This window comes from Echinops telfairi, unplaced genomic scaffold, assembly GCF_000313985.2.
Source record: "Echinops telfairi isolate 266 unplaced genomic scaffold, ASM31398v2 ScPeMD7_443;HRSCAF=831, whole genome shotgun sequence".
In the NCBI taxonomy this organism is placed as follows: Eukaryota; Metazoa; Chordata; class Mammalia; order Afrosoricida; family Tenrecidae; genus Echinops; species Echinops telfairi.
The window spans coordinates 54,220,150-54,234,794 of record NW_022104341.1 but is presented as its reverse complement, the minus strand read 5'-3'; the positions used below and the strand labels follow the sequence as shown (position 1 = coordinate 54,234,794).

The 14,645-nt window shown below is 37.9% G+C and overlaps 1 protein-coding gene across 6 annotated transcripts in view; it reads left to right on the top strand.

Moving 5' to 3' along the window:
- The window catches only part of LRRC7 (leucine rich repeat containing 7), a 595,712-nt gene that overhangs the window by 547,915 nt on the left and 33,152 nt on the right, over window positions 1-14,645 (top strand). For all 6 annotated transcript variants that reach the window (XM_045292109.1, XM_045292107.1, XM_045292106.1 and 3 more), the window contains one exon: window positions 8,936-9,028. In XM_045292109.1, the coding sequence (XP_045148044.1) occupies window positions 8,936-9,028 (93 nt within the window). The remainder of the gene's footprint in view (window positions 1-8,935; window positions 9,029-14,645) is intronic.

Below are 14,645 nucleotides of genomic sequence, written 5' to 3'. Positions count from 1 at the left end.
CTCACTGCTCTGCATTTGGCACTGTCTGTCTACACACAGCCCTGCCTCAGGGACACACTGCTCTGCATTTGGCACTGTCTGTCTACACACAGCCCAGCCTCAGGGACTCACTGCTCTGCATTTGGCACTGTCTGTCCACACACAGCCTGGCCTCAGGGACACATAACCCATTCAGTGCAGTCCTCAGCATCGCACACTTTACGCCAATGCTGCGTTGTCGCCTTCGTGTAACTCCTAGTGGATGTTGAACAAAGAGCCTTCCATTTTCATTTTACTCTGGGCTCAACTAATATAAACTGGTCCTTCTTATACTTAGTACTTCCTTTATTCCTCACCCTAATCCCTTTTTTTCATATAAAAAACAAGTTTAAAGAAAAAGTAAGTAATTACACTAGGTACAACTGATTAAACTGGAATTCTAACCCAAATTCTGTGAATGTGATATCATTGTGGGAAAAAGACAGGCTTTCTTCTCCCATAAAGAGTTCCGGTCTCAGAAGCCCACAGGAGCAGTCCTACCCTGTCCTCGGGGGTCACCAGGGGTCCCAATTGACCTGATGGCCGTGAATTTGGCTTTTCTGTGTGTGTCTTTTTACTCTCTTTAGTAACCAAAAGAAGTGCATCTTAATCTGATTAATATAAGTTCTATATAGCAATGAATGTGTAATAAATACTACTATGAATGACATTGAATGAATTTAAAATACATGTCATTTTTATCCAGGCAGAGTACTTAACTTTGTATAAACATAAAGAAGCCCTTAGTTAACTCTGAGTGATGAAATCCTCTAAAATTTCAAACTTCCCATCACAATAAAACATGGCAAAAATACCCAGGCATTACTAGAACCCATGTCAAATTTAATGCACTTATTTTCACATGTTTATTTTTCAGAGAGAATGAGTATCAACTCTGTTTTCAACTCTAGGATTAAGTGAAATAAAATATATGGAAGTGATTTTTAAACCATAAAGTGCTACACAGATCCAAGGTATTAACTTCTGTAGACTAGAAATCTGATTTCTAACATTGGATGTTCTTTTTAACACGTTATCTGCAACAGGAAACCATGTCACCTGAAGTTCACTACCAGGGGATGTGACCAAGTAAAAGGGATTTTAATGCATGAATCCTTTGGATTATTGACAGACATACCTCAGGATAAGATAGTTGATTTAAGTAGTGGAATGAAGGGAAGAGTCAAAATGTAAAGATTTGATGACCATTTCATGATAAAGAAACTCTTAATCATTATATCCATCCATTTAATTCTGTTCTTCATTCCCCAACTCAAGTGAAGAAACCCAAAGATTCTATGTACCACGCATCTCCTTGTCAATATAGTAATATTGTATACCAGTTATTCTCAACCTCGGCACATTGCAATCTTCTAGAGAGCTTTAGAAAGCACTGATGCCTGGGCCTCATCCCCAGAGACACTGACACCACGAGTCGAACAATGAGCTAAGCAATAGTTTCTAAAGCTCCCCAGGTGAGTCTAATGTGGAACCAAAGTTGGGAACCACTGTTTTAGAGATTCTGTAGTTGAACACATTATATATTATTATTGCCACGATTTAAAAGTATGCGTAAATGGTCTATGACTTGCTGAATAATATCAAAAGAAATTAATTTGTCATTTTTTACCTTTTGTAAATGTAGTATGACTATATTTTTTTTTCAGTACAGAACATACAGATACCAACATTGAAATAGGAAGTGAAAACACCAGTATTGATTGATTTATCATTAAAACTGTGATACAGCTAGAGCTTTTTATTTTTATTGATTGGAAAGCTAAGACTTAGAGAAGTTAAGTGTTTTACCGAGTTTAGAAGCTGGACTGAATTTAGAACCTAGTCCTCATGAATCCCCATTATACGCTACAGCTTGCTGCACTACGGTCAGATATACGAGTCAAGAGTAAGGCCATACTGGAAGATTGAAGCAATGGATAAATATACCTCCAGGCCATGCCTACTCCAGACAAGAACCCATCCTCACTAATTGACCTAAGTTAGCAGAATGGTGGCACTCCGTAGCTGTCTCCTTCTACTACCTGAAAGTACACACTTGACCTCTAGTTAGTGTGAAAGAGAACTTGGAAAATCACATTGGAGTCGGCTTCTATGAGTTAGACAAACTAATATATCTGTATTATATTCAAGGGGGGAAAGTTTTTAAATGGTCCCAGAAGAAGATGCCAGGAAGACAACAGTTTAATATGGATCAATTTGCAGGGTACGCAGAGCAGCTGTCTGAGAAACCATTTCAGGTCTTTCCCGAGAGCAGGGCTGTCAGGTCAGCTGCCTGAAAGGCTCAGAAGGCACAAGGTCAGGCTTTCACCCACTGACACCAAGCATATCTAGTGCTTGAGACAAGAAAACAAAACAAATGAGAATTTTTAATTCTTTTAAATTATAGATTAAAAATAAATAATTCAATAAATGTAGTTAGAAAACGTGTTAAAATGATTCAATGTACATTATTTACACAAATGACTTCAGGAATGTATCTTATCAGGCCCACTTGAGGTATTTATATCAGTAAACATCTTCCAGAAAGAATTTCATTCTTCTCTCGTGAAAACAGTGTTGTTTAATACTGAAACTATGAATTTATAATTTTTATAAATGTATTTATAATTCATAGTTTGCCACAACACTGCAAATTGTAACCTTGTCTTTCTAGGCTGAGTGAAGTCATGTGCTGGAGTGCGGTGAATGCTCTCGTGAGAATCAGAAGTCTTCTGATGCGATTCCATTAAACACGTGTCGTACCTGCTAGGTTTCCTTGCATATAAAACCAAATAATCTTTTTAAAAGTATAAAAGACCATGTGAGTTTTTATTTCCTGGACATACAGATAACAGAGTTGGCATACTTCTCTAAGTGACGTAGGAAATATGCTACTTCAGAGAATTGTATTCATCTGTCTTGATATTAGTGTGTATTTTCAAAAGATTTAAATATGACATTTATCTGTACTTGCGACAGGAAAAGGTATGAACGTAGAACAAGGATCAATATGTCAAAAACACACATTACTCTTGAGTATTAACATTCATATCTGTTTTATTATGACTATGATCTTTTTGACATCCTGCATGATCTCATTAGAAACTCTGGAACATGTAGAGAGGATTTAAATGGCTCTAGGCCATATAATGTAATTACAACAAAAACACCTCTATCTGGGAGTCCAGTCCCTTGCGGTCTCCGCAGAGGTCTGACACGCTTGGAAGTTGAATTGCCAACTCCTTGCTGTGACTTCGGTCTTTAAAGTTCGCGTGCTTTATCGGTTGTATGTACTTTTTGTAGCAATAAAGTCCTTTATTTTAAAAATATCACTAGCTTACAATAGTATATTACTCTTCCTTCTACAAGTACTGTTATATAATAACCCATAAGCTCAGGAGCTAAGTGCATCTTTAATTTCAAGCCACACTGGAAGGGTGAAACAATGGATAAATCTACCTCCAGGCCATGCCTGCTCCCGACAAGAAGCCATCCTCACTAATTGACCTACGCTTAATTTTTTATTGTTGTAAATATATATATTACAAAATATTTGCCATTTCATCATTTTTCATATATACAATATCATGGTATTAATTATAATGATCACATTATTCAGCCATCACCATTATCTATTTCCAAATTTCTTATCACCATTAAAGAAGCAAAATGTCAAGCTTCACTTAAATAATCATGGGACACTTTCTCTGCTTGTCAAAACCTGTAGTTAAATATCCAGTCTCATCTCCTTTGACCTCTCAAATATAGATCTTGGCTGAGCTGTCCGCTGACATATTTTCTTCACTTGGCTCCATTACTCTGCTGGTTTTCCTCCTCCTCCTCCTCAATTAGCAATTATTTCCTGATCTCTCTTATTTTCCTAACTTTATATATTGGCACAACAGTGTCTCTTTTCTCTACCCAAGCTACCCACCTTCAGAATCATCTCATTCACTTCAGGCTAGATGACTCCAAGGTCTTATCTCCTACACTGGTCTCTCCAGATGTATTTACACAATGGGCTTCTCAACGTTAGCATAATCCAAAGAACCTCTTGATTTCCTATGCCACTGCTACCAGGGCTATTTGGCTACAGATTCCCTTCATTTCAGTAAAAAGCTCTGCTATTATTCTGGCTAAATATCCCAGACAATCAGCCTTGATTCTCCTTCTGACAAGCCATACCCAATCCACAACAATTGCATCAAAATATATCCTGACTCTACCACTTCTCAACAGCTGCACTGCTGCCACCAGAGCCAACCATCACATCACCCCTAACCATTCCAATGCCCCCTAGTGGCATCCTCTTCTTCCCATCTGTCTATTCTCCAATGCTACAGTGATCTCGTAACAATATGGATTGGATCATGCCATTCTTTCTTTTTCAGGGCTTTCAGAATTTCTGAATCAATAAATTCTACATCTTATGTCCTAAAAGGCCCTGAAGATCTGACCTCTGACTGCCTTGGCTTCTGTTCTTTCCTTAGCTATTTCTCTAACTAGTCTTGCAGGCCTTGTTTTAACAGTTTTATTGAAATGTACTGTTTATACCATAAAAATCATCTGGGAAAAGCATACAGTTAAACAGTTTTTAGTAGATTTATACCATCTTGCAGCCTTCACTATAGTCGTTTTGGAAGATCACTGCTAAAGCTGTTCTGCCACATACAGTTTCCCCCCACCCCACCCAGGACCTTGTCAGGTGATCCTTTGGGTAGCAGTTAGTGGGACTGGGCCCCAGTCGCTCTGCTGGCCTCAAGCTTATGGAGACTGGTGGTTGTCCATCAATCTGTTAGGCTAATTGTTTCTATATGTCTTTTGGTTTTCACCACTCTTCTTTCCTCTGGATGGGGAGAGACCAAGAGTTGGTGGCACCTCAGATGGCTGCTGTAGATCCTTTCTTAGTTAAAATTAGCCAGAAAGAGCAAGAGTCTCTTAGTGTAAATTTAGTAGACATCGCATTTCTTCTCTTTGATTGGTTGGGTAACGTGCTCATCTTGTAAACAATGACACTCTTAGTGCACGTAATGCTTTGCTTTAGGTCTAAACCAATACATACAAACAGAAAGAGAGGAGTGCGGGTTCTTCAAAGAGAAACTGAGGTAGAGCCACTGGAAGAAAGAAGGGATCCTCGCCAGGGAAAAGTAGCCAGTAACTACTGGAAGCCTTATAATATGAGGTGAAACCAAAAAGTATTGTTTCTGGGCTCCCATTCAGATACAGAGGTTTATTCCAAGCACAACGTGTGTAAGCATATCGCTGTCATCGATGGAGGGCAGCAGGCATGGTCTCTCAGTTATACACTTGTCTTGGTCGCTTTATGGCGCCTTCAAAAGTGCGAAGATCCCATCACACAGCTGCTTCTGATGGGGCCTGCCGGTCACTTAAATTCAGGGCAGAGCGGTCAAGATTATGGCAATTACTGTGAGTGGGACCCAAAGGGACCTTCTTGATCGATTTCTTTGAAGAATACATGACCAGCAGGGGCCTTCTTATGAAGAAGTTGTAAGGAAACTGAAAATTTTATTCATGGGGGAAAAACCAAGAAATTGAGCTGACAAACTTTTTTTCCATCAGAAAAATGCACCTCTGCTCATTCTTCAAGGGTAGTAAAGTCTATATCCTACAAAGTTTTCCTTGAGAACCCTTACCCATCCACCCTACAGCCTTGATCTTTCCCACTTCGAACTTCATTTTGCTCCCAAAACTCAAAAGACTATTTCTAAGTAGCAGGATTTAAATGCCTCAGGGGTGGCAGACTGCCATTTTGACGTAGTACAAATCACAGACCACAGAAGTCTTCAGGGAAGGCTAAGGATGCAAACATGACCTTCAGAAGTGTAAAGGCCTACACAAAGGATATGTGCAGAAGGAGTAGCTTTACTTTTTGATAGGTGTTTACTAAAAGTTTCTATGATTGTGTAGCAATACTTTATTACTTACCCTCATACACGCTGCTAGGAAACAAGGGGGACACTAGAACATCCCATGGTCAATCATGTGATTTCAGTGTTGCCCAGTATCTTCTTGCACTGCTGCATCCTAATCGTGAACCACCCATGTCCTTTCACACATTCTCCCACCTGTACACATGCACACAGTTGTACATACATCAAAGCCATTATTCCTGACACACGTTTCAGAGAGTTACAGGATGACATCAGAACACTTGTTTCTACAGAGTATGACCTCACCGGGCCTCCCTGCTCCATCTGAATGCATTTTGTCATGAAGGGTTCTCTAAAAATCAGACGCAACATTTTAATTGAAACCATACTTGACACAGATTGGAAGTGTCAAGAAAAGCCAAATAACGGAAGGAGACTCTGGAGGAAGTAAATTCACTGTTGACATCCGGGCTTTGCTTATGCCTTCAGCTAGAAATTTTATTATTTGAAACCAGTCTCTTAAAATTAAAACACTAATTCTCAAGTGATAAGCAATTCAGCAATCTCCTCGACCTGGCCTTTGAAGAGAACATTGCATTTCCTTCTTGTTAATCCCCTCTAGTTTAATTTAGACTGATTTTGGCTGTGGGGTATGCTCTCCCCCAATTTTATGGTCTCTTTGGGCTTTCACAGGCAGGTGAAACCCTTCATATGAGAGAGAAGACTGTCTCTGACATGCTTTATGAGACACAGCAGTCACAACACAACCTATTAGCCAGCCAGCCAGGCCCAGGAGTAGTCTAACTGCAGACGGGAATTTATGGCTCTGAGTCACATGTCTAAATCCACAGTGCCCTCTCTATTTTTTCTGTTATTAAAAATATATTGAAGCAGTTCTTCACATACTGGGCACATGAGAAACTTGTTTCCCTTGGATTTTAAGTGTTTTTAAGACTGACAATAATATAAAACAGATATAGTTGCTTCCTTGAAAGAGAATTACAGGAAACTACTCTCAGAAATTAACTTTGTAAATGAAATTAAATGCATTTGCTTCCTTTTAGCGTTTACACTGGTCTGGGGAAAAGCAAAGTGTATATAATTTTTATATTTACATCGTGCAATATCAGATTTTCACCTTAGAAAGATTCAAGACCAAATTTTAAAAGCAACTGAAAATACAGTTGGCATGTGGGGAAAATAAAAAGGCAAAATGTTTTAATCACAGTGGTTACATTCTTATTTTATCACAGTGGTTACATTCTTATTTTCTATTAATTAATTAATAACAATGACTGCCAGGTAAATTGCTGTATTGAATAAAACTAAAATATTCTTTCTAGCTACATCAAGCTGTAATGCATTCATATCAATACACTGTAAGTCATATAAATACTAAACTGCATTGCCATCATGTTATGATGACTAGTTTGGACAAATATGACTCCATTAGAGGAAAAATCGTAATTTAATATATCTATAATAAAATATGAGTGAGTACTTGTAGTAACTGTATTTACTCATAATTCAGAAATCATTCACTAACTGCTCTACTATAAAAGTTACATTAGTGGATAGTTGGTTCCTTTTTATATCATTGTGTTGTAAGTGAGCTTTATAAAATTAAATGTTGTATTTACTATTATGAAATAGTAAAATGATTTACAGATAATTCTATTAAACAATCAAATCTAATAGATCCAGGTTCCAATGACTCACAATAAGTGATATTTAAGCCAAGAACAGGTACCTTGAAAATTAAAACACAGGTAATATTTAGGACATTTAATTTTCTCATAAGCAAATTCATAGGTTAAGCAAGATTGCTGGAGAAAACATTAAGCTTTTTTAAGAAAGGAAATATTTTCAAGCATCTTCCAGAATTTATCCAGTATATGTTTATATAAAATATATTTGTATACTAATACATTCTTTGGGTTTTATTTTTTATACTAATATTTTCCTGCTACCCTCTGGCAATATTTGATTCACTGGAATTTTAGTACCTGTGCTCTATACTTAGAAGTTCTAAGAGTGGTTGGGGAGATTGTTTGCTCGTTTGTTTTTTATAATCAAAGTACATGCTGATAGTGTTTCATGAATTGTTCAAACATCTGAGGATCACCTTGCTCCATTTTACGTGAAAAACTAGCATTTTCACCACGTAGCCCCAGCACAGATTCATCAAGGTCTCTTGTGTTTAACATATTGAGGACGTAATACAACACAGAACTGTAGAATATTAACCCACGTGGTCCTAAAATGTGTTTCCCGTTCCCTGTCAAAAACGGTTTTAACTAGTTGTGTTTCTCCCTCCACTTCACTGATGCAGACTGACCTACCACTATATTCTTGACCTTGTGTTTTCACTAGACCTTTTCACACTCTCTCCGTTTTCTTCGAGGCACCTAACTCCTCTGGGAAAGCTATAGCCAAACTTAGAGCTCTCTTATACTGGGTAACTCATCCTTCGTTTCTTTTCATCAGACCCTGGTCAGAAGTTCTTCCCTCAAACAAAAAAGCCTGCTCTTTGTGAACAATAGAATCGTGGAGCTGAATTGTGGTGTTTCCTTAGAAATTAAGTGCAACAATTTAAAACGCCACTCTCCCCCTCCCCGTGCCATGTTTGGAATTTTTTTTCACTTACTCATGTCGTTCTTTCTAATTGATCTGAATATATGTATATTTAAGTGAAAATAATGCACAAAATTTTAAGTGTTTATAAGACTTAATTTTTAAAATCTGTCAGCCAAAATTTAGTCCACCCAGTGATGAATAAATTCTGATTAGCGTTTGCTTGCCCAGTTAATTTCAAACTAGTTGATGATAACTAATTAATACCTATAGACATACTAAACATCTTCCCAGTGCTTATACTTTATGTATGTTGTGTACCAAGTCAACATGGGCTAACCTTGAAAACTTACAAGAGGATTGTGAAACTTTTTGACTGGGAGACAGCTCTTTGCAGATCTGTGGCTTTGTTTCATATATCTGACGATCTCTTTGTATATCTTTCTATATAGTTTTGTGTGCGAATAGAAAAGAATCCTGGCCTTGGATTTAGTATCAGTGGTGGAATTAGTGGACAAGGAAATCCATTCAAACCTTCTGACAAGGTAAGAAGTGAATTCATTGTTCAATTTTAATTAGAAAGACAGCATCTTCCGCAGCAACAAGGTTAGTCGCACACACACAAATGAAAGTGCTCTGACTGTATTTTAATAGGTAGCTCTGAAGCGAATTAAAACTTTTCCAGCACAGGAAATAAAATAGGAATTCATTTCAATGTTCCACAAAGACTTGAACACTTTTAAAAATATCTATTTGAAAGAAAATGTGGACTTCGGTGTGTGTATTTTGTTTTGTCTTATTTTCCCACACAGTTGTGTATATTTGTAAAGAAGGTTGCATAGGCAATTTCTAACAAGACTTTCCCCAAACATTTAGTTGGAAATCACTTATTTGGAAGAAGATTTTCCTCATAGTGATATGATTCAATGTCAGGGCTCACTTAACCCTTTATGGTCCCAAAGTGAAATACTTCACAGATAGAATTGTAGAGCTGAACAACTACAGATAACGCATTTTTGAAGAAAAACTCAGAAAAATCAGGCCCTCCTCCCCATCCTCATCACTGTTTGTCAAACCATGGGATACAGGTATACTGCCACCCCAACTCTTCCCACACACCCTGCCTAGACACCCAGCATGCTGCCCGTGCTGCGTATAGCCGACCTGCTTCTAGTAAGGACCTTCTGACATTTTTATTTTTAAAAGAGGTTTGCCCTGAGCTATATAACCTGCCCTGAAACGGTCAGTGTTAAATACTCTCAACTTTGGAAGTAAGTATTAATTATAATTCAACACTGATTGAAACTATCTACTTCTGATTGCATCAAATTTAACTGGATTATATGACACCGTAAAACTGGGTGGTATGAAAAGGCAGAGATTAGATATGAATGAAAAACCCAATTCACAGGCTCTCAACTTCCCTTTGAGTCACAACCCACCTGGTGCTGACCCTTTGAACTCAACACTAAGGGCAGTGGTCAGAGGGGCTATGGGTGGGGGGTGGGGGGTTGTAAGGGGTCAGAAACATCACAGATCAATTTCTCATTATGACATCTGCATCTAAAATCCCTGGATAGCCCTCCTTTGGAGATTTCTGTACCTTGAAGCAGAGCCTGTAATTCCTTGTTTACCTCTACTTCTCCCCTGTCTTCTTGTTGCTTATATTTTTCCTATCCTTTTTCCTTTCCTCTCTGGAGAAAAGAGCAAAAGAAAGTCCAGCTTAAAGGAGAACTGTTCACACTATACCTATAAAGGAGGAAGGAGTGGCCATAGACAGAAGCTGCTCGCTTGACCGGCTGGAGCAGTGACTCGTATGTGAGGGACGTGTAGAGAAAGAAGCTCTATGTCAACCGGGGACTGTCATTTAGAAATGTCTCTGCCTGAGTTAGTTGCCCCTGCATTTCCATCGAAAATGCTACTGAGGATCACCTTTTGACGCAGTACAACTCAAATACTCATGGTCTCATAATACCAAAGTGCCATCTGGGTTTTAATAAAGGATCTATACCTCTTAGGAGAAACAGATGAAAGTTCTAAGTTGTCAGACACAGAGAATGCTATTGTTCATAGCTCCCAAGAATGCTTGCATTGCATAGCCCCCTGACGGTCCTTTCTGTTTCTGGTCTTACTTCTCTTACTGCTCTTGGCAGACGAAATCCAAGAGTCATCTTTCTCCCTTCTCACCAGCATATAAATTAGAACAGTTTAGAAGTAAATTAGAAGTAATTGTATACTTAGAATACATGGGGTAATAAACATTTTCAATTAAGGATCAACAGTTTGATAGTCAAGGTGTTTTAATATTGTTGCATTTCTGCTGTTATTTATTTATTTTTAAAATCATTTTATTGGGGCTCTTACAACTCTTGTTACAATCCATACATTAATTGTATCCAACATGGTATATATCTTCCATCGTTCTTTTCTAGACCTTTACTTTCCATTGAGCTCTTGGGGTCAGCTCCTCTTATGTTCCCTCCTCTCCCCCCCTCCCCGCCCGCTGTTATTTTTTTAACTGCAGGAAACAGACCTGAGATTTTCAAATCATTGCCCATAGTTCTTCCACTATGATAAAAAGGAATGCTTTATAGCAATTCTTTTAATTTTTCATTTGTAATATTTTTATGACTGGTGAGAATGAACTGTTTCCATGATCTTGAAATGTTCTCTTTTGATTAAATATAGCAGATAAAGAACTTGAATTGTATAATGTATCCATTGGAAGATTTCTCCTCAAAAGCACTTTTTTTAGCCTGTTATGAAACACCTAAAAATCTGAAAAATTACATCTCTATTATTGAAAATTAATAGGAGTTATAAAATCCCATATTTGTAGAGGACTCAGAAGACTATTCTGATGCATTGGTCACTTTTTAGTGTTCTATAGTAAATACACTGGTGACGGTGTTCAAAGGATCTAACTACATCTGTTCTGACAACTTACACAACAATTTAGTCCATTCTCAAAGAAAAATTATTAATCTTTGGAAGTGGAATTGCATGATTTAGCCCTGGGACCCCTTTCTTACTGTGGCTACTACGTAAGCTGTAGACTGGCACCCATTGCCTATACCTACCTAATCGTGTAAAAGGAGCCCTGATATTGTAGTGGGCTAAAAGTTGTACTACTAAGGGAAGGGTCAGTGGTTTAAACCCACTAGCCACACCTCCCGAAACAGATGAGGCTTGCTACTCCTGTAAAGATTTATAGTCTCAGAAACCTGCAGAGGCAGGTCTACTCTGTCCTATAGGATCACTATGGGTCAGAATCAAGTCAATGGCAGTAAGTTTTTTGAGTGATTGGTGTTAAAGCTTAAACTCTAACGGGAAATATACCCTCTTCCAATAAACAAATAGTTAACTAGAAACATTCTTAGAACCCAGCTTTTTATTCATTTTTTGTGGGTGTTTGAAGGTTTCGTTATGCCACTAAGATTCTAAGTATCCAAGAACATTTGAGTCTTAGAGGGGTGGAGGACTTTCTATACAAATGTATCCAGTAGATTGTTCTATTCTCTTGAACACTATTGCCGGGAACGTGGGTGTCAGCCAAGTGCTGAACACCAGTATGTGGAAACATCCAAACTGATCGTGTGGTTTATAGCCTGATAAGGAATGCCTGAAGTGGTTATCGCAAAAAGGATGCATCCTTATTATTCAGCCTGCCAGAAGTGCAAATCTAAGTGCTGGGTGGTGTGACATGACTGGAAGAAAGCTCTTGGAAAAACTCAAATGTTAACTGAGGCGTCAGTGTGATTTCAGGGTTCCAGATTTAGGGTACTGTTTTGTATCCGACTTGGGGAGTTCAGACACTGGAGGTTTCCATCTAGCAAACTTAGTCCCCTCCCAGCTCTCAGAGTTGGCTCAAGCAAATGCTATCTCTGTGAACCGAAGGAATGGACTGCTATCAGCCCTCGAGTTATGTAAGATCTTCGCATCAGTGCCAGGAGAACGTACAGAAAGTGAGCAAGCCCATTCACGCATCTTATACCATAGTTCATCATTTAGGGGTTCATCAGCAAGTGAAAATTTCTTACATTCTTGGAAAGGGAAAAACTGCAGAACACTAACAGAAATACCCTCTGAATGCCTTCCTCTGCCCTTCAAAGGAAATGGATTGAAGCCATGTTCTGATCTATTGTCACAGAGAAACATTGCTATTAGGGTGAAAAAATGCTTCATGAAAAAGAGTTTGATCCAATAAATATAATGATAAGAATAAAAACAATAAAAAGTAGTTTTTCATTAAGTATCTACAATGTGCTATTGATAAACTGTATTAGATTGTTTATATTCAGGAAGCTAATCTTTATAATAACCTCTATTAGTTGATTATTATTATTATTATTATTATTATTATTCCATTTTCACTGATGCCCCAAGAGGTTAATTAACTTTCCAAAGTCTTACAGCTGATCTATACAAGACAAAACTTGAGAACAAACTTATCTAGCTTCAAATCCTTTTCTCTTAATAAGGACTTTTAATACATTCCTCTTTCGGCAACTACGACTTAACAGAAGAGCCACATAACAAATTTATACCCTGTAGAGTTAAGACTAATGCGATGTTCTAATGTTGAAAGTATTAAAGAGCCCTCTAATTAGTCACAGTCTAGATATTTGCTTTAAAAAGTCCTTGGAAGTCAGAATGTATTCATTATTGAACCTAGATAATTAAGAGCATACTGAATGGAGTACAGTGAACCCTCGTTTATCGCAGTTAATGGGTTCTAGACCCTACCGTGATAAATGAAATTCCGCGAAGTAGGATTCCTTATTTGTAAATCAAATATTTTCGTAGTTAGCGCATAGAGGACATGAAAAAACCCCCTTTAGTCACCATTACACTCGTATTACCCAATTTATTAAACGAAAAAGGGAAAATACAGTAAAACATTTTGGACGTTACAATGATCATTTATTATTTATTATATTATTTATGGCATCAAGCGTGTACAGTATGAGCCAATCAGTGGCAGTAATGACAGAGCATGCGCTGTTACGCAAAAACCGCGATAGAGTGAAGCCGCGGAAGTCGAAGCACGAAGTGGCGAGGGTTCACTGTACATTGTTAACCAATAATACAACATGTGAACTAAGTTATCGATAAAATCATGTTTCTACTAGTGGTGCAAGCCACAGTATTCTTTGTCCATATTTAAACACTCATAAAATAATAATTCTCAACTCCAAAATTCAAAGAATTCACTAATTTAATTTCTAAAAAAGGTTTTGTTAGAAAGTAGAGAGTGGGTTGCTGGATGACTTATTGTAGTCATTTCACAGGGCATTTCCAAACACAAATTAAAGAAACCTTAATGATGCATTTTCAAAATTCATCACTCAAGGACTATTATCCCACACTGCCCCATTTGGAGCAGGGAGGACAACTCCTGGATTTTAAATATGACAAAGAAGATCCATAGCCTCTTTCCGGATGCACTTTTAAGGTATAACCCTGAACAGCCTGATGAACGTTTATCCAGTCATAGTTCCAAATAAATGTTATATTCTGGATGCAGCTTATCCACAATGACTGAACAGTAGGAAATATATACAGATATACACTGTGTGTGTGTGTGTGTGTGTGTGTGTGTGTGATGGCTTTAGGGTCCAAAGAATCTCTTAGTCACAGTTTATCACAAGTATTCAAGCTCAACAGATGCTAGAGAGCCCACCTATATTCCATTTCTTTGAGCAATCTGGATGTAGCCACAGAAATGTCTGAAGAAACAAATCTGTTCCTTTTATTAAAAAAATACCTTAAATTGACAATGTTACAGTGAAGTGCTCAACCCGGAAAAGAAGGGTGGTGACATAGAAAATGTAAAACATAATCACTGATGAATTCCAAATGTTTGTTGTAGACTTTGAGAATGGGTTACCACTACAGCTAATTCTATGTTACCTCCAAGTCTATTGTCTCAAGATACCGAAATGGTCAGCAATAGAGCTTCAACTCCTCTTTTCACCTCATCCTTCACCACCCGAAAAACACAGGCATCTTATTTGTAGAATATTGCCTCAAGTGGATGAAGGGAGACGTCGGACAGGGCAAGATATGACAAAATACCCATTTATAAATTATCAAGGGCTCATGCGGGAGAGGGGAGCGGGGAGGGAGGGGAAAAATGAGGACCTAATGTCGGGGGTTTAA